Raw genomic sequence first — 21,104 nt, 5'->3', positions numbered from 1 at the left:
AATAATGCTCATTATGCTCTCTTTAAAAATGCAGCCAAATTTAGCTTCCCATTTTGGATTATTATATCCACACAACATGGTTAAAATAAAAATATCTAACACTTACGGACAAAGAGTTTTGCTTATCTGGAAATTTCACTCATGTGGACCTCATCGTTGAGGAATGACGTGTGATAAAAGACACATGTGTGAGCAGGACCACCTAGCATGAAGAGCAAGGGTTATGGAGTTTGCAGCCTGGGCCAGTTCTCCCTTTCCAGCTATGCAAAGTGAGGCAAGTCACAACCTCTCAAACCTCGGTCTCCTGATCTGTATAATGGGCACCTTCCCTTAGGGTCCTTGTGAGGACTAAGTAAGATTATCACAGTTAGATAATCTTGTTATTGTGTGTTAAGTAGCTAACCATCTTGTCATAATTTATTATTCTGTGTTAAAAGTGAAGTTCTTAAGATGGAACCTGGCACAAAGTGAGTGCTCAAAAAAGTTAGCTATTAGTATTATAATTATCAGTATCATTTATGAGTAAGCACACATATGATGCTACAGGAGACTACCTAAGAGTATACAGTGAAGACATCTGAGATTTCACCTTAGACAAGGTGCTATTGATCTATAATTACCAAACCGATTCTAGAAATCAGGCTCAAATGGGACTAATTCTGCCAGATCACATCTTACCCCTGGACCACTTTCTTTGGTTAGGTTGAAAAAGGCTGTTTTCTAGCATAGTAAAATCCACCCATATAGTATTGCAACAGATCCTACTATAAACTCTCAGATGTTTTGAATTTCTAGCATCCTTTCACATTAATTGTTATGTTCTTTTTTTATTTAAATTGAATTCCAACACATAGTACATCATTAGTTTCAGATGTAGTGTTCAATTCATCAGTTGGCTATGACACTGGGTGATGGGCATTAAGGAGGACACGTGAGGTGATGAGCAATGGGTGTTATAATTGTTATGTTCTTAAACAGCAGGAGAAAGAGAGCGTGGATGTGGAGTGGGACAATTGCATATCAATTACCTCAGAAAACAAGACCTCCTCCTAGAAGAAGGGGAAAGTTTCAGGTTTCTCTCACACCATTTTGGCTTCAAACCACACTTCATTTCATAACCAAAATGTAACCCAGTGGGGATGCAGACATGCCACATGGGTTGTGACCTTTAAAAGCAAGGACCTGAAAAGGGCTGCTTCCTTCTGGAAAACAAGTACTAATGACAAGTCTAGCCACTGATGTAACACAGAGAAAGAGCTGGTTCAGAGGAGGAAATTGGGACAAGGGAGTTTGGCTGGAGCAATGAGAAATGTCGAGAGAGCCTTTGGGTATTAACCAGACTGGCAGAGCAATCCCTGAGCAGAAAGACAAAGCTAGCTCCCTCCTTTCCGACTCCGGGCTTGTCCATAGCACTGACACCCTCCTGCCCTCTCGCAAAGCTCTCCTCATTCAGCACACAGTCTCCAGTGAGGGAGGACCTCGGCTCCAGCCCATGCAACAGCGGTTTTTCGGGGCCTGGCATTGGTATCCTCAGCTCCACGGTCAGCTCCTGCAACTGAAGAGCCTTAGCTTATTAACGAGTTTGGCCAGAGGGTTGCGCAGGTGGCACTGCCTCAAATCGTCCAGGTAGGCAGAATAATGGTTGGTGTTTTTTTTTTTTTTTTTCATGGATTTTCCCTGAGATTGGAAGTAAAGAAAAGGGGTGGGAAGTATCAAGGCAATTTGTTTAGCTGGGTACTCACGAGCGTTTGCGGGAAACTTCCGAACACCTAAGGGGCGAGGACAGAGCAAGGGAAAGAGTATGCCCAGCAAAGGAGGAGGAAATAAGACATGTAATGCTCTATAAACTGAGAGAGAAACAGGAGCAAAGAAGAGCAGTTGTTGCAGCGGGGCATCCTGAGTTATTTGTCAGTGGCTAGGGTCCCCTTGTTAGAATTCTCAGCTGCGCACACTGTGCCCTCGTGCTCTTCCCGGGCCCAGCCCTCCCAAGCCACAGCCCCTGTTGTGAGCCCAGGCAGTGTCATGTTCCCGTACTCCGCCCTCCTCTCTGCTAGTGCCCAGCCCCAGCTCTGAAGGACAGAACTGACGTGGGTCACAGGCGCTGGAACTGCCAGACGGCTATGCTAATTACACCACACCTGTTTCCCCAGGTTAAGCCGTTGCTATTGGAAACCTTGATAGCCATTTTCCTTCATCTGTTTACCAACCAGCAGTTAGTGTGCTGCTTCTCCACCCCATCATCCCACGGACCCTCGACCTGGGGCTTAGACCCTCACGCGAGGGGACAAGGACAGTAAGGAATGGCACGTGGGAAAAGAGCACCTGCGTGTGATACCCAGAGGTTGTGAAAGAGAAGAGTCCAGGCCCCCTGCAGGGCAAGAGAGTGGCCAGGAAGGTATTTCAGGAGGATGTGAGATGTAAAAGATGAGATGAGCGTTTGCTAGTCGTTGGCATTCACAGCACAGGGACCAGGACAAGCCAAGCCATTTTAGATGGCTACATAAATTGCCAGACCTGTATTCAGCACTGCTGGTATTTCCTACATTTCTAAAGGTGTTTTTCCAATAAATCCATGGCATCATGCAGAGCTGTGCCATCACATTAAATGAAACAGGTATGCTTTTTCCATCTCTCCAAGCTTACGGTCTGTATCTCTATCGGACATGTTGCTGAGCTGTGAGTGCCCTTAGGAGGTCTTTCTAAATATTTTTAAACTTTCTTTTTCTTATTTTACTGCACTTTTTCGATCCCAGAATTGATCCCTTCTCCTGTTTGAAATTTCATACGACATAAGACAAACACTAGTTTCTCTTCCTGGGTAGCAATTTCCATTCATGAAAAATTGCCTTGTGCGCATTCAGGAAGTAGAGCAGGTTGGGAAGCTCTAATTTGTTTCCCATCAACTAATAATCTTATTGTGATGAATAATGTAGTACTGTTAATGTTTCTACAAGGTTAGAAATTGTGTTGAGTGTCAGTAGAGATGCTGACAGTGTTGGGCAACAAAGCCATTCTTTCTCCTTTTTGCACAGTATAGTTTCTTAAACAGCTTGGAGTAGATGCGTGAGCTTTAGCAAGCCGTATTCAAATGAATCCAAATACAGAAACGATGAGCAATGCGCCAGTCGAAGATTTACACAGATGTTGATTCTGTTTTTGTTTTTTTCTACTGCGCTTTTTTTTTTTTTTTATGTTTAAGGATGTGACCTCTATATTGGAAACAGATTTTCACGTTTTGGGGTTGATTTGTTCCCTTGTTTTCCAGAGAACAACCTGAATGTCTCTACCTAGAATGGCTCATGCTCTGATGCAAGTCTGTCCCCTTCAACACCAAATATTCTGTCCTGTTCTCAACATCCATCCACATGTTTAATTTTTATGGGTTTATTATATGCTCTTTAAGTAGCACACGGTGAAATGGTCTTTACTGGGTACAGCTCTATGAATTGTAGCCCATGCATAGACCACCACTCTCATGATGCAGAGCAGGTCTGTCACCTCAGAAACCTCCCTCCTGCTACCCATGGGTAGTTACTGGCAGTCACTGATCTGTTCTCAGTCACTGTAGTTTTGTCTTTTTGAGAATGTCACATGAATGGAATTATGCAGTATATAACCTTTTGAAACTAACTTCTTACGTTCAGCATGGTGCCTTTGAGATGTATCCAAGTTGTTGCATTATGTGTAGTTTGGTTCCTTTTTATTGCTGAGTAGTATTCCATTAGACAGATTACCCCACTTTGTTGATCAATTCACTTGTAAAATATCTGGATTGTTTCTAGTTTTTGGTGATTATAATAGGACTGCTATATACTTTCATGTGTAGGTTTCCAAGTGAATGTATATTAATTAAAGTGTGTATTTCCATTTCTGTAGGGCCAATATGTAAGATTGGGATTGTTAGATGGTGTGGTAAGTGTAACATCATAGGAATCTGGCAAACCTTTCCAGAGCGTCTGTGTATTCTGCACCCCCACTAGCAATGTATGAGAGTTTCTGTCATGGTATTTTGATTAGCTTTCATGTCTGTGGAAACTATGTTCTAGCATAATACTCTGTTTTGTCCTGTGCTGTTTCTAGTTGATTCCACAGGTCATTTGTTTTTTTAGTGCCCTAACGAGACAGCCCTTAAATTTTCGTCAGTTAACTTAAAAAAAAAAAAAAGACATAAAGTATGTTTGCCTGCTTTTCTCAATGCTGTTTATGGCTTTTTTGGTTTAGACTATATCTGTTTTAATTAGAAGAACATATAAATGATAAATGAATGGTCTTTCTGTTATTCATAGAACCGGGGTGATGATGTTCACATCACTTGTAGATACGCAGGTAGATGGGAATGGGACAGTTGGAGTAAACTCAAGTGATGAAACCTCTTCATTTATCCCACTCCTGTTTTCACTGCATGAATCTAGATGTCTCACTCCACTCTATGTGTGCAAAAAGCACCCCAAAGGCCGTGTGGATCCTACTGGTGCAACTGAGAACCCGGGGCAAAAATTCTGAGTCTTAATCTTGCTAGGAAAGCAATACAGCATATGAATTCCATGTATGTAGTAGAGGCTTCCAATTCACCATGCTCTATTATCTAGAATTAAATATAAAAGACAGTTGATAAATACTACATTCAGTTGAAAATACAAAAGAATTAAAATGGGATAGTTTCTCTCCACAGGTAATAATTTACATTCTTGTGAATTTCTCTGTGTGCCATGGAGCATCCTGTAAATGGTATCCTAGCACAAAACCTTGCATATTGGGAGATACATGTATGTAGACCCAACAGAAGAATGAGTTCACCTTGGGAAATAATACAGGGGTAGCGACCAGGGGAAAGTGTTCATGTTTAGTTTAATGATAGACATCTATGAAAACTTTTCAGAGCATGTGTCATAATGGCCCTTATGAGATTGCTATACATACGCTGAAACGTGAATAAAAACATATGTGGGAAAGTGAAGCATTTGGATAGTTAACAACCGGAAGGAAAAGAGAAGAGTGACAGTAGGAACTTTGAGGCTCAACAAAAAGGTCAGAATAGGATGTGAGTCTTTTTACCTTCCTAGAGGCCAGAGACTCTGGGACCTCAAGAATCCACCAGACCGAGTGTAGATGCTCAGTAATGAGTTGCCAAGTGAGTGAGTACATGAACAAAGGAAGACACGGGTGAAGGAATGAATCAGCAAACAAATGATTGAAAACGATTTGTCACAAGTGAGCTTAGCTTATAGGCCACTGTTCTCGTGTCAGAATTTAATCAGCAAGAAAGCAAAAGGAATCTTATGGAGAGAACGATCTCTCTTTGGGTTTCTCTCGGGGAATAGGAACGGCTCGATCAAGTGGGTACTTGCACATAATTTTGCTAGGCTCCATACTAAGAAAACGCCATAGAATTAAAACTCATGGGGCGCCTGGGTGGCTCAGTCGGTTAAGTGTCTGCCTTCGGCTCAGGTCGATCACAGGGTCCTGGGGTCGAGCCCTGCATCGGGCTCCCTGCTCAGTGGGGAGTCTGCTTCTCCCTCTGATCCTCTTCCCTCTGTACTTTCTCTCTCTCTCAAATAAAGAAGTAAATAAAATCTTAAAAAAAACAACAACTCTTTCCAATGATATGCCACATAGAAGTGAGAAAGGTTTATAAAGATTTGATAGGTTAAATATGGCCAAATGGAATCATTCAATATATAGTATTGCCAGTGTTAGTTCCAATGTTAGTCCTAGAACAGAGCCACCATAAAATATCTTACATATGTCAGCCCAGTTAGGAAGCCAGTGGACTTCATCTAATCCAATCAGAAAAGGCTTCCCGAAGGAGGAAGAATTCCATATATCCTGCTTTTGACTTGCAAACCCTCTACAGCATACCCTGTGTCCTTGCCACATCCTGTTACTTTTCCTACCACCAACTGCATGGATGAATTCGGATTCACCCTGTTCCGGTGAGGCAGTGGCCTGTAGCAAAGATCCTCTAATACGATAGATTCATGATGGAAAGCGAACATTTTCAAGTGGCACAGAGAGCCACAGGAGATCGTGTTAGTCGGAGTTTGGAAGTGAAATGTGTCTATTCCCACTTGGGGTGTGTCAGAGGCCTCTGCCATCATTAGTTCTTGGGGGATTTCTGCTTGTAAGGCATTTGTTGTCATGTTTGGGTTACTGCAGAAAGAGAAAAAATTGCTACAGTTTGCATGAGATAGAGCTGTGTTGTGGCAAGGATGCCTGCAATAATTTTTTTCTGGCACTTTAGTCACGTTCAAGCTTTTGAGATTTGTCTCAGATGGCACCACACAGCAACCCCTTTGAAAGACCTTCATTTCTGTTGGGATTTGGACTCTCCTCTTGACTCACTTGCTCTTGCCATACTTCTCAATATGTGATGAATTAATCCATTAATTCAGAAATCCTTTATTGTACCTACTAAGTGTTTGAGGAGCCAGGGATTCAGCAGAAAATAAAAGAGTATCCTTACCTTTAAGATACTTACTTTCTAGTGCAGAAAGACAATTACTGGAAAAAAAAAAAAAAGTGATGTGTGCTTCAGAGAAATAGCATAGTAAGGAGGCTAAGACTGCTGAGGTTGTCTGAAAAGGTGTGTCATAAAGGGAAGATTTGAGCTGAGGCATTCCAACATTAAAGGAGTGAGCCGTTTAATTATCTGTATCCCCAAGCCTCGTGTATGGCAAGTGCAAAGGGCCTGGGGCAGAAGGCTGCCTGGCTCAGTCCCATACCAGAAGCCAGTGAGGATCAAGACCTGAACTTGTCTCACTGTTTTCTGTGAGAAGTAGGCTTGTAGTTGAATGAAAGAGACGAATCTAGGCTGACATTCTGGCCAACCCCTATACACACCCAGAATTAAAATGTCTTTGTTCTTGCTTTTCCCTCTGCCTAAAGCATTGTTCCCCCAGACATTGGAATGTCTCTCTCCCTGTTCCCCTTCAGGTCTCTGATCAAATATCATCTTATTGAGAAACCTTCCCAGACCACACTATTAAAGTGTCAGATAAGCAGCATTAGAAATGGAAATTATTTTCTCCTCCAAATCTGATATTTCACAAGAGAGATTACTCACTCCCTACATTATGGGATTAAGAATGATCCCATTTGAGATGATAAACGCTAAAAAGTTTCAGTAACCCAAGAAGCCCTGAGAAACAAATTGCTAATTCATGACCTAAACCATCCAAATGTGATGAATAACTCGGGACCTCCGTGAGTTGCTCAGTGGTGAATTTCAGGGATAGAGCAAACTGCATGGCTCATAGATTGGCATGAGCAAAAAAATAAAACAAAAACAAAATCTTGACTTTACATTGAGCTTTTCATGGGAAATGGGAGCTGATGCTAAATAGGAACATTGGGATTCAAGAAAAGCTAGGCCTTCATTATGCTGATTTTCATAGGGAATAAGAGAATTAATAAAAAGTAAGCTAATATAGGGCCCTTCAAATTGTCTGACATCAGGTGGTTTTATTTCAATGTATTAAGTTGCAAAAGGTGAAAATGAAAAGCACTGATTATTTTGGCAGTCTATAAGACCTACAGCCACTTACTCCTAACTCATAAGAAGGAAAAAGGATCCTTAATTCATAATGGTGCTGTTTACTTTAAAAATATCTGACAACAGGAAGTTTTCCAAGTCATTACGGTAATAATCTTTGAATCACAGGGTCTATTTCACTCCTCTCTCCACAACCTCAAGAAAGAATTCGCCTGTTCAGGCAAAGATAAATAAATCCTGACATTTCTTAAGCCCTTCCTATCTGTCATGCATCTTCTAAACACCTTTACTTAAAATGTCTTACCTCATTTAACTTCTTACCAAGTAGGAACGGTAGTCACTACCTTTTTTGGAGGGGGAAACAAGAGACACAGACCGGCTAACCGCTCAGTAACTCTGATCATCTAACTCTAGAAGTCCTTCAGGCACAACTGGAGAGGTCAGTGTCAAAAAGACCGAGAAAACCCTGAAAATGGCATTCTGCGTCGTGGCTAGGAAACAAAATCCTTGTTTCCGGGGACACTGATTCCACTGCTCTTGTGTCCTCTTCTTCCACAGAACTGAGATCTGCAGAGCACGCTGGCCCCCCACGGGTCCCAGTTTTTTCTGAAAGTTATTTGCATCCTGGGCCTCTTGGATGGGGTGGGTGATAGACTTCCTCGTCTGTCTCTGCTCGGCCCTGCCCTGGGTATTGCTGCTCATCGTCCATGCTACGCGATGGAAATGGCCATGAACACAGTCTCATCCCCTTCAATTGGGAAATGCAAAGCAACTTCGAGACACCTTTGAAAGAAACTTCTGAACAGTTACAAATAAAAACCAGAGGGCCCTCTTTCTGACAATACATGCACCATGGAACCCTGGGTGGGGGATGTTTCTTCAGGAAGCTCTCAGATAATTTTCTTGAGTAAAAACGTGTGTGTGTGTGTGTGTGTGTGTGTGTGTGTGTATTTTGAAGGCAGGAAGAGTATCCTGAAAAGATCTCCAGCAATACGCCCTGTATGTCCCATTACATCAGCTGTCACTTGACATGAAACCAGATGCAGTTCAAGGTCTGACATTCAGCTGACTTCTGTTTATATAGCATGGAGAAACTTTTGTTCCCTTGTCCTATAAGGCATGTACCATGAGAGATTTGGGGAAAAGGTCACCCAGATAGTAAATAATTCTGCTGAGCTTTGTAGTAAAAATGCTCCAGGAACCTTTATTTCGTCCTTGCCATTTAACTGGTATGCTTCAGTCATTCTCGGTGTTAATGAATGGTGTAGATCAGAGCTTGTCTCCATCGTTCTGTTCATCAGAGACTCAACCTAAAATCAACATCATATTTTATCTTTGCTTTGATCTCCTACCTGTGTTCAGGGGAAAACATTGTGACCATCCAAAGGGGAAAAATTTAAAGAATGAAATACACCCCAACAAAAACCTGGTTAAAGAGCTGAAGAATGGCATCTTGATGGAAGAAAATTGCACATGTGATTTTTATTTTTCAAAAAAAATAGTCTGGGCTGTGAAAAACATATTAGCTTTCATAGGTAGGGAAATACCCAAATTTTGCCCAGACTATTTTATAATAAGACCTTGAAAAGCTAGGCGATGAGCTGGAATGAGAGGAGTTTAAATTTTTGATGCAATTCTCTGCTTGGGAAAGTGATAATGCAGCTCAAATAACAGAGTATTTTCTGCTACAGTGCAACAATCAACATAACGTCTGGGCATATTAATAATTTCACTCCTAAACTTCTCGACAGGGAGAGCATGGGTCTTAATAGCATTGTCAAGATCCTTAGGGCAATTGAAAACCCAAAATCATTACTTTCTACTGATAGGCTTTCCTCTCCCAAAGGATGCCGAAATACCTAGGGTAATGTAGATTTATTGAAATGCTCAGATAGGCACTGCTCAGACATAACTTTGCAATAAAATCTTCTCTTTAGAAGGGTTCCTCTCAAGTATTTCAAGTGGTCTTTTTTTTTTTTTTTTGTCTTTGTCACTTGGAAAGTAGCTAATGGAGTTGACATTGATCTCAAGTGATACTTTCTAGATGATTTAAGAACGCGAAGAATGAGTATGGGGGTATGGTAAAATGGTACAGCACCTATGAGGAAAATCCTTTTCTGACCCATCATGTGTGAGAACCTGCCCAATTGGGGCAGGAGGGTCTCAAACCTACAACTGCTATTCACGTCATGATTCAAGTGCTGCGGCTGGTTGCACACCCAGTTCAAGAGTTCCCTCCCTTGTTTTTCCTCCCCACCCAGAGTCCCATCTGGGTGTGTTTGTTCTTTAGTTGAACAGGAATGGCTCTCTGCTGTGATTACAGCCATGCTCAAGGTAGTGGAACAAATTCCAGGATCCCCCTCAGACCCTCAAGTATACAATTGGCTCTCAAATGGCCATACCTAACAAGCTCCGTCTGAAAAATATCAACAGCAGTGCGGTGCCAGCCAAAAAGCTCCCGTGAACACCAGCTTCAGGTTGCCAGGGAAAGATATTTTTAAGTGGTATGAAGTGTGCCCCATCTGAGATCTAAATTTGATTGGTTCCAGCGAGGCTCTGCAACAGACATCGTGGTTATAAAAAACAGAGGGAATCACCATTTATATGAAATGCCCAGAATAGGCAAATCCATAGAAACAGAAAGTAGATTGTCGTTTGCCAGAGGGGTAGGGGAGCTGGGGAGTGACTGCTCATCGGTATGAGGTTTCCTATGGGGGGTTAGGAAAATGCTCTAAGATCAGACAGTAGTGATGGGTGCACATCTCGGTGAATATAGTAAAAAAAAAAAAAAAAACACTGAAATGTACACTTTTAAAAGCTGAATGTCATTATATGTCAGTAAATCTGTTGTTTAAAAGAGAGACTAGGTAGTCAGGCAGAACCAGGAAAAAACAAGCAAATAAAAACAAAGGGAAACAAAGTCACCTTCTCCCTGGGTCCAACTGTCTCCCTGTTGAAGGACCTGTGAGGGTAATAATTCAGGCAATTGAGGGAAAGGCCCATCAGATTCTGGCGGTTGAGAATTGCTCAAAGCACAGGGCAGAAGTTTGCTCTGAGTCCCCTCTGCTGAGGTTCTCCCAACACAACCCCCCCACCGCCCCCGCCCCAGACATGATGTGCTCCTCCCCTCATTCATTCAGCACTAGTTCTGGGCTAGGCACCATAGCCTTGTGCTGGGGATATAAAAACAAGAGAGATGGTCTCTTGTGCCGAAGGAGCTCACAGTCTAGCAGGAGACACAGGAGAGTCCAAAAATGATATAAAACCATGTGCCAAAACAAATTATGTAATATATGGTGATTAACATAACAATTAAAAAATTTAAAAAAAACCAAAACCATGTGCCAAGAATGATGAAAAAGATGCGCCCAGTGTGCACTCAGGAGGGGCCCAGCTGCATTGCAGTTAAATACAACATGTAAGGAGAGAAACTCCTATCTCTTAATGTCCTGCACCTCACTTCCTTCATATTTATAATGGAGAACAGTATCTACTTCAAAGGTTATTAGAAGCTTAAATAAGGTGAACTATTTGGAGGGCTTAACATGCAGCTGGTGCTTATTAAACGGGAACAGTTATTCTTCGATGATCTGAGGTGTCCCCCTAAACCCTATTTTTTTATGAATGTAGGTAGAGCTGACAAAACTTTGGTTTCTAAGCCTGCAAATGATTGCTCTTTGTGACTGCAATTCCCATGCTTCTGCCATGCAGTGTTGATCCGTGTGTCATTGTGAATGCACTCAGAATGCTTTTTCTCTGAGGTCATATATTTTGTGTAAGCAAGAGAACTACAAATCATTCCTTACAAGTGAGCACAGCCCTTGCCTTCTCTGCTGTTCAGCTCAGGCTGAAGGGGGCCTTTCCATCAAGGGCAGCCCCCCCAAATCCAGGACTGTGCACTCCCGGCCCAGAGGCACTGGCCAGAGCGGTCACCCCACCCCAGGAGATAAGAAGGAGGTCGTAACTTGGCTCATTCCTTCATCCTTCCTTCTCTTTTTCTCCTCCATTCTGGAATGTGCAGCAGGGCTCACGGCTAGCTCCGGTGGTGGCCATATCCGAGAAACACTGCGGATCGTTCACGGCCCTGCAAAGCCAGCAGTACCACACGGGGGTCAGCACCAAAAAAAATAAAGTCTGCTCTTTAGAGGACGAATCACTCAGTAGATGCTACGACAGGGAAGGAGGGAGCAAGCTGAATGTCCACGTGTCTGACACTTAGAGACAAGTAAATCTCTTTCCATCTCTTTTTAAACATGGGAGGAGGCTGGATCTGGACTCCCCCCGACCCTCCACCCCCAGGCTGTTGGCAAAGCACCTTCAGTCAGAGCAGGAAGGATGAGCTGGGACCTAGTGTGCCCTTGTTTCTGCCTCCAACAGACCTAATTGCTGCTTATCCCTCATGCCACTTATGGGAGCCAGGGATGCAGCACGGAGGAGGAAGTTAGAGAAGGGCCTTTGGGGAAGGCACAGAGAAGAAACTGCACTGCAGTTTGGCTGTTCTGGCCTATTTCTCTGAATCCAAGCAGCATCGTGAGGTACAGAGCTGTGAGGTGGGCGATTCCCTCCAATTTCTCACAAGATTTCATTCTGCCATTTAAGCCAATGTGCACCAAAGTGAGTTAAGGCCATTTTCCTCTGTATTTGCCGGGGTCAGTATAAAGCAGGGCAGGGGTCTTGCTTCTCCCTCTGTGTGAGTGCCCTCTGGGGCCCCATGCTCTTTGGCATAGGGCAGAATGGGGAAGCAGCCCTGGGATCAAAAAGCAGCCGTGCCACTTACTAAGCTCTCTGACCTTGAAGGCTTTACTTAACCTCTCTGTGCCTCACTGGCTGGGTCTGTAGAATGGGGATGATAAGAGAAGCTGTCCCATACAAGTGAGTGGTAACACGTTGAGATAATTTATGGACAGCACTTCACACAGGACCAGACACACAGAGCTTAATTCCTAGCAGTCGGTCTCTTTTTTTTTAAGATTTTTATTTATTTATTTGTCAGAGAGAGAGAGAGCATGCACAAGCAGGGGGAGTGGGAGAGGGAGAAGCAGGCTTCCCGCCGAGCAGGGAGCCCTCTGCGGGGCTCGATCCCAGGACCCCGGGATCATGACCTGAGCCGAAGGCAGCACTTAATTGACTGAACCACCCGGGCATCCCAGCTCCTAGCACTCTTGTCGGTATTATTTCATGGTCCTTAACGTCAGTTGTTTTGTTTATGGAAATGAATACTTCTGAATCCCACATTCCATTTCCACAAGCTCTGAGAGAGATGCTCTTGAGACTGCCCGTAGTAATGTCCGTGCCATGTCACTTAGTCAGAGGTCCTTCTGCAGACAGCATTTGCAGCTTGAGGGGGTCTGAGGTTGGTGATTGTGCCTTTCTATGTGGATTTGATATCATCCTCCAAAAACTCCCACTCAAAAGAGCTAGGAAACCTCGAGTTCCTGAAAAGGTATTCATCATTTTCCCCAGAGCCATAGTTGCTATTACTGTTATTACTGTTATCAGTATTATTTATTATAACACATAATATATAATAATAACATTTATTAATACTTAATATGTGCCAAGAATAGTGGTAGGCTCTTTAAAGATGTATTCTTGTTTGATGTTCCTAACAACCATATGAGAAAAATAAAATGACTCTACCCATTTTACAGATGAAGAAACAGACTCGGGAAAAAAAAAAAACTATTTTTCAGGGGGTCACACCGTTAGTAAGTGGCAGTGGCCATGTAGGGGTTCAAAGCCAACAACGAGCCTGGTCATCAGCAATAGACTCCTCCTTCTAACTAGAGGCTTTTATTCTTGAAAGTCTTCACCTCTGATTCCCTCAGCCTCTCATGTGAGGTCAGATCTAAACAGCGTGTCCTGGTGCCAGTTTTCACCACCCAGAGACTCCAAAATGTCTGCCAATACCCACTTCACTTCTAGTATCTTCAAATTGCTGTCAAGATGTAACTTGCTCCAAAGACATGGTTCAGCAGAAGGAGGCAGAGTTTGTGGTTAATTCATCATCTCAGGGTCCGAAGGGTTAAAATTTTTAAGACCAGCAGTTGGCATGCCATCTCCAAGAATGAGTGAATTATTAGCCGTTAGGCAGGCCTCTACTTATATTTTTTGTCTTTCATACATTTTATCATTTTTAATCACTAGGAAAAAATAGTGTGGACTACAGAGCAAGACAAAGCTATGTTAGTCTGCCCCTGCCCTCCTACTCTCCACACACCCACCCTTTCTTGGCAAGGGTAGACCTAGCCTAAATGCCTTACCCACCTGTTTATTCAGGAAGAGTGTAACAACAATAGCCAATTATTGAGAATTTACTTCCTGAGCTCCAAAGAAAATCCTTCCTTTATTGACAATGTGAGCATTGGTTGTTTCCACATGCTGTTTGAGCTGTGCTAGTCTAGTCCCCACAGGCACTGATACTCCAGGATTTTGCAGTCCCCGGATCTAACTTTGTTGGAGCTGATATCGTTACCCAACAAAGATGCACTACTTTATTTTTCTTATGACTCCACTGTCAAGCAATTGGCATTTAGGAAGGACAGAATATGGGAATGGCATCCCTGTCAGGACCAAAATTTCTGGCAAGAGCAAATCTCAAGCATAATCTTTTGGGGCAAACAGGACAAATCAAGCACTCACTCAAGCACTTAGTTTTTAAACAGACCTTCTCTCTAAATTCACTTATCCTTGCTAGGAGTCCTACCTGTCCTGCCCCTAGTGGGGCCAGTGTGCTATTCCCCCTTCCTCAGACGAAAAGCCACACGGTACCTAAAAATAAATTCTGGGTTCTCAACTTCAGATAAATCAGGTACAAGATAATAGGTTAACACTGTGATTGTAATGGCAGTTGCCTTTTGCCTGCTAATAGCATACTTATTAAGTTGATAGTGTGTAAGCATTTATGTTACATAGTTATTCGTGGCTCAATTGCATTATTATGTGATTTCATATTTATGCAATAGAAGAGCCATTAATATGCACATTAATTAAAGCCAATAAATGTGTGGAACTCTGAGTGGACGTGAAGGTTCCTTCATCAAGCTAAGCTCTTAATCATTTCTGTTTCAGCATCTATTGAAGACATGAGTTGCCTTTCAGAAGGGCTTTTTCATGTAATTTGGCTTCATGAAAAGCAGTAAGGCATGTTGCTAGCCATTGTTTGCATTTTTTGAAGTGGAAAACCATCACATCCAGCAAGCTCATTGGATGACTACAATGAAACCCGATAAACACAAAAAGTGCTTGAGATCATTAGTCGTAACAGGGGTGTTGTTATATTAGAGATACGTTACCCACCCAGAATACTAAGGTACCACGGAGGAAACCAGCGGTCAAAAACATAAATGCCTACCAGCGGTAGCATAAATGCATACATCCGGCCAGATTAAAATAATAGGGATTGTTAGGGTTGATGGCAAACCAGAAAACCACCCAAAGGCATTCAGCTATATCCAATTGTTGCCATGAGGGTATAGACTCAGTTGTTCTGTTGTTCTGTTTTTGTTCTCAAGAGAAGTCAGTGATCTGGAACACTCTATAAAATCTGGACTCTGAATTTTTGGTCAAATCCAGTTTGGGGGCTGCCAGTTTGTGAGTTCTGCCCTAGATGGTGGAAGTCTGGGTTTACGTCCTGTACTCAAATCTGGGCTCCTTGAGAGCCGTAGTTATGTCTTATTCATGCTTTTATTCCTGAAAGAAGCGAGCAATGTTCCATGCACATCATTGGGGAACTTGCCAGCCTCGGGGGCGTGCTTAGCACTCCCCGTTCCTCTTCCCACCATCTTCCATGTTGATACATGGGTACTTAGTGCTGTTGTCCCCAGTGGTGGATGAGTACTCAGAGGATTACACAAATGGAGTTGTAGGCCCAGGTTCATATGACTCAAAAGGGGCAGACCCAGTCCTTGAACCCAGTTCTTTAGATTTGTATCTCCTAACCACTGGCTGAGTACCCCCCAGATGCTCCCCTGTCTCTCTATGCACACCCCAGTGGTAGCTTTACCACTCTGTATTCAGATTGTCTTTTCTAGTTTTTACACCTAGTTGAAACATATGATCGTTAGAAGGATAGATAAATGAGCAAATATCATCCGCGTCACAGTGGAAATGAGCAACAGTAGTGAGGAAAATATCTTCTAATACTGAGGATGCTGGATAGTTGTTGTTGTTGCTATCAATAATGTGATTTATTTGCAGTGAAATAACATGCTTTTTATAGGAGGGCAGGGTGAGCAGAGAATTACGTCTTCTTTCATCTCCTTCATGAAGCTCCAGGCCTTCTCTTTAGCAGCTTGACATCTCTTCTAGCCAGCTGAAAAGCTCACCGTCCACTTTATTTGGACTACACCACATAGCACCTGGGTCTGTGGTTCCATTTCCCCCTGAGCACCACCCCTGGATATCATCAACAAAAGGGAAACCACAGGCATTCCACCCACACAGAACACAGATGGGCAAGGAAGGGCCACACAAGTTGGAGTAGGCAAAGAAACCTTAGCTTGGGATGAATAGACAGGAAGCAGGAGGGTCCTGGTATCTCATTTAGTGAATTAAATACCTCCCATGGCCTCTTTGTACTTTGGGAGAGTGTGTGGTCTGGAGTGCTGGAGGCGGGGGCCAGGGGCTGAGGGAGATGGAAAGTGAGGGCTTGGGGCTGAGGAGGGTGGGTTTTCACTTGTACACTTATTCATCTCAGCTTCCTGAGGCAAGTCTCAAGATTACCTAACTAATGGAGAATAATAACACCACTTGGATGGGAGCTGAGAGAAGGGAAAGAAGGCATGAGAATTCATTAACCCTGTGTGAGGGGCTTGGCTAGCATCTCAGAAGGACCATGATTACATCATTTCACCCCCTTTTCTCACTTCTTCCTACTAATACGAGACAGACAAATGCTAAATAACTGTATAATAATACATTACTAGACAGACAACAATGCCAGGAAATGTAATAGCCTGCTTCAGCTATGAAACTCCCTCAAAGATATATTTAAAATGTCACTGGTGCATAATGTAAAATATGAATTGCAGGTTCATTTGGAGGACGCGGTTTAAAATCTGTACAACTGTACAGTGGCATTTCCCACTGGGATTTAGCTTTAGTTGTCTTTCTCTGAAGACCAAAAAAAAAAAAAAAAAAAAAAAAATCCCCCCAAGTAATTTCAGCCCAGGGACACAAACTTCGAGGAACCACTTTTCTCTGTTATTTTTCCTTCTTGTTTTCCTTGGTCATGATGCTCTTCAAACCTAGTATCTTCTTGACATGTTGTCTTTCTTTTGGAATATTTCTGCAGGTTTCCCAGAAGCCACGGAATGTAGATTACACCTTTTGGAGATGTAGCCCGACCACATAAGGAGACAAGTAGTTGAAATTTGTGTCAAATTGCTTGTTTAAATGATGTGAGCCAACTTCTTAAAGCCAGGACAGCAGGGGCTGAGGATTTTAAAAGTTGGCAGAGGCCAAAATGACAAGGCTTGGCAGTCACCTGGTGAGCTGCCAACCTCGAATGGAGGCTTCAAAAAAGGACACAAATTAAAAGTCATGTTTCAGCAGCCATTAAAACCAAATTATAGGCTTACATTGCATAGTGAACTACTTTCATTTTCATTATGCTTAAAATATTTCATTTTGTAGATTGAGAACGGGTTGCTAGGAAAACCCTATGTGGAGTTGTCATCTGTGGTCATATTTACAAGGGGATACATGCAGAGGTATAGTTCTCCTTTGTGCATTCTTCCTGCAAGGAGAAAGGATTTCAAGAGAAGAAAACAGGATGCAATTTGGAGTAAGGGTCATGGTTTGAAAACATTAGTCCTGATGTCTGAGCAGGCTCACAGGTATTTTCTAATATATATATATGCATATATACATATGCACAAAACACATACACCTTTTTTTAAAATTAATTGGCAACATCTTCAAAACACAAGAAATTTTATCTAAAAGTCCAGATCTTCAGCTTTCCTTAAAAAACTAGAAGATCTGGCTTTCTCGGCCCCTCAGCCCCACATGGCCACAGGGGCTCAGATCCAAGGGAGGGCTGCTTCCTGCCCTTTCCAGATCACCTCAGTCCACAACTGGCCCACTTCACTTTCCTGCCTGGCCCCCACAGGTATTTAAATATGCTACCCTCTAACTTAGAGTGTACCATATTCTTGTTACCTTTAGAAGGAGGAAATATTTGGGGCACCTGGGTGGCTCTGTCAGTTGAGCGTCTGACTCTTGATTTCGGCTCATGTCATGATCTCAGAGTCATGAGATCGGGCCCCATGTCAGGCTCACACTTAATGCAGAGTTTGCTTGTCCCTCTCCCTCCCTCTCTGCCCCTTTTCTCTCTCTCTCTCAAATAAATAAAATCTTAAGAAATAAAGAAATAAGGAAGGAAGGAAGGAAGGAAGGAAGGAAGGAAGGAGGGAGGGAGGGAGGGAGGGAGGGAAGGAAGGAAGGAAGGAAGGAAGGAAGGAAGGAAGGAAGGAAGGAGGGAAGGAAAAATATTTGTAAAGAATGTATGCAGTGTACTGGCTTACCAGGAAACGGTATAGGGACTTGTAACGACAACGACCAGCCCTGACTGTCATGTGATTTCCACTTTAAGATTAATATGTTCCAGTCTGGTTTTACTAACCTAGTTTCTCCTTCCTTCAAGGCCTACAGAAAAAGGCAAATAAAACCGTGTTATTTATGAGTGACCCACCCTGAAATTTGACATCTGCAGTCTTATCTGTGTGTCTAGTCTGTGATTTTCAGCTATTAACCCACATAGAGGCGTGGGTTCTAGGCTCTGCTCCGCAGGTTTGCAGAGCCTTGGCGGCTAGATTCTGCAGCCTCTGATGGCCGTTTCTCCTTCCTCTCTTTCCAGGTCCTCCAAACCACCACAGCCAGTCGACTCTGAGGCCCCCTCTGCCTCCTCCTCACAACCACACTCTGTCCCATCACCACTCGTCTGCCAACTCCCTCAACAGGAACTCGCTGACCAACCGGCGGAGCCAGATCCACGCCCCGGCTCCCGCGCCCAATGACCTGGCCACCACGCCAGAGTCCGTTCAGCTTCAGGACAGCTGGGTGCTCAACAGCAACGTGCCACTGGAGACCCGGTAAGTGCTCATCACCTGTCACGCCCGTTGCCCTACCAGAGCCACCCACACGGAGCCACCGGGTGGCTCAGGGTTCCTGTCGGTGAGACAGTCTTGGTGTAAATAACAGGCCAAGTTTACCACCTCTTTGTTGTTCCCCTGGTAATTTGACCCTGGATGGTAGGTTGATAGGTATTTCTTTGTTCACATGTGTCTCCTTTTAATGCTTGTTTACTCTCTTAGACAGCTCTTGTGTACCCAACTAATAGAATTAGCATAACATATTTTTACTCAAAGACTCATGGGAAACATGCTTATAAGGGTATATTGACTGAAAGCTGCTGATAAATTATGCATTTGGCCTTTCCTGAAGTAATAAATGAAGACTCATTTGAAATTAAGTGTTTGGGGAGACCTTGAGAAACAATCCCTGATTCCAGACTGACAGAAGTATAATTTTAATTTATATTTCATTCAACATACTGTCTCGCTTTAATCCCTCCTGTACACATAACAGCTAGATGCCTGAGGGGCAAACAAGAATGTACAAAAACAAACAAGAAAGAGGGGCAGGACTTAGGTTGGAGTGAAGAGTTTCAAAGTGATCTCCGGGTCTGGCCTTGTGTTGTTCTGCCTTTGCTTCTGTCCCTTTCTTACCTCTGCGTCTGGTCCTCCGAGACCATGCTCACCTTCATGCCCTGCAGGAAGGGCCGTGGGTCGCAGGGCTGCAGGCTGGGGCAGAATGACCGCGAAGGCTGTGGGGGAGCCGCTGGATGGGAAACGGCCTTGTGCTCCAACCCCAGACCCTTTCATGCTTTGGGTGCTCCAATTATTATTGTTTCCTTGTCCAAAATAACCATGAAGGGAAAACAGAGAAAGGGGATAATTCACTTTGACCCCTCAAAAAAAGTTCTCACTGAAGTTTTTAAACTTTAGTAAGTTAGGTTTGAAGAAAGACGAAAGGAATCTGTCATCTTTCTGGTAATGGCCAGAGAATTTTCTGCACGCCCCTGGAAGCAACTACGCAAGCCATAGCATTTATGTTGTTTCTTACTATCATTTTTTTTTTATAAGACCTTGAATAACCTGTGCACCGTTGTCACTGTGGTCATTCTAAACTTTAATAAAATTTGTTCTCTGATGATTCTAGGTTATTTTTAACCATGCCTATAGTCTTAATCTCTGAGGCTTAAAATAGGTAAAGTCAGTAAAACCTATATGCATATATTATATATAATAGATATATTGAAACATCTGCACTGATATAGTAACCTGTTAATAAACAACTTTGCTGGGAAGTTTCCAGGCTGAAAGCAGACTGGTCCATAAGGCTGGATTTGGGATATTTCATAGTTGATGGTGATCTTTAAGGCCTGTATAAAACTTTCTCTTTTTCCTCCTTCTGCCCATAGAGTGTGCTGGGCGTTAGCTTCTTTTTACACTAACAGACTATGGTTTGAAAAAGAGTTTCTGGCCATCAAGGCTACATAGAGTGGACGAGATGGAAGAAGGAAAAGGGTGAGGAGAAAGGGAAAGAGAAATGTAGTAGCTCTTGTAGAAAAAGGAAGAGGGGAAGGATGGAGGAAGAGAACTGTTAATCATCAGTTTTTACCGTGCACTCTGTGTGTGCCTGGAATTCATTCTTTACATGCGTTATCTCATGTGAGCCTGAAAGCAATACAGTGGGTAGGAAGGAACCGTTACTTCTACCATTTTAAAGATGGACAATCTAGATGTCGAGGGGCAAAGTAACTTGAAAGAGGTCTAGTGCTTCGGGGACATTTTGAGCCACACTGGATGGAACTCTAGTGGTTTCCACATACAAAATAAGGTGGCAAGATGTCTGATGAGTGAGTTACTACAAAACTACAATTATTGCCCTAATTGTTATTTTTACAGGGCAAACTCCATCAGAGTGTTTGCTCCTCACAAAGATTCTCCCCTTGGTGGTTAGAATGCATATGCTGCATGAACTGTCCCCTCTCTCCCAGCTTCTGAGGAAAATAACTGGCTTTCCAGGAGATTTACTTTATAAAACCATCTGTAGTCAAGTGTCATCTTGACAAGAATATGGTAGAGAGGACCAACAAAGCCAAGCCTGTCACCTTCCTGGTTTTCTGAAGTAAGCTTTCCTAGAATTTGTATCTGATCTGTAGAGTCCTTCTGCAGACCATTTGGATATTTGTCATTTCTCCAAGGAGCAGGGCTTCTCAGTGGTGCTTTTGGAGAAGGCAAGTTAAATACAAGGCTTGAAGAGTAGATAGGATTGCCAAAATGTTGAAGTCAGTCAGAAGGAAAAAACAAGCAAGGGCAACATCTGGATGTTCTTTGATCAGTGCATTCAAGGGCCAAAAATTAGAGAATGTAAGGCCCTTGGGATTGCGTTATCACCAGAAGTCAAACATAGGGTGCGCAAGTCAGCAGATATTTGAAACTCCATTCATGGAATTCCTGAATACATATAACTTGGATGTGCATCTGGTCTCATGTATGAAAACCTCAGCAGTGCATCTGGTCTCATGTATGAAAACCTCAGC

General features: G+C 43.0%; 1 protein-coding gene across 5 annotated transcripts in view; it reads left to right on the top strand.

Annotated features, from left to right (window-relative positions):
* Positions 1 to 21,104, top strand: part of TENM2 (teneurin transmembrane protein 2) — a 1,506,090-nt gene that overhangs the window by 1,194,271 nt on the left and 290,715 nt on the right. For all 5 annotated transcript variants that reach the window (XM_073890196.1, XM_073890205.1, XM_025867075.2 and 2 more), the window contains one exon: positions 18,354 to 18,588. In XM_073890196.1, coding sequence (XP_073746297.1) covers positions 18,354 to 18,588 — 235 coding nt within the window. The remainder of the gene's footprint in view (positions 1 to 18,353; positions 18,589 to 21,104) is intronic.

The sequence above is a fragment of the Callorhinus ursinus genome, unplaced genomic scaffold (assembly GCF_003265705.2).
Source record: "Callorhinus ursinus isolate GAN/ISIS: 27379988/994484 unplaced genomic scaffold, GSC_fseal_2.0 scaffold3, whole genome shotgun sequence".
Classification (NCBI taxonomy): domain Eukaryota; kingdom Metazoa; phylum Chordata; class Mammalia; order Carnivora; family Otariidae; genus Callorhinus; species Callorhinus ursinus.
The sequence above is the reverse complement of the archived record's forward strand: the minus strand, read 5'-3'. Positions and strand labels throughout refer to the sequence as shown.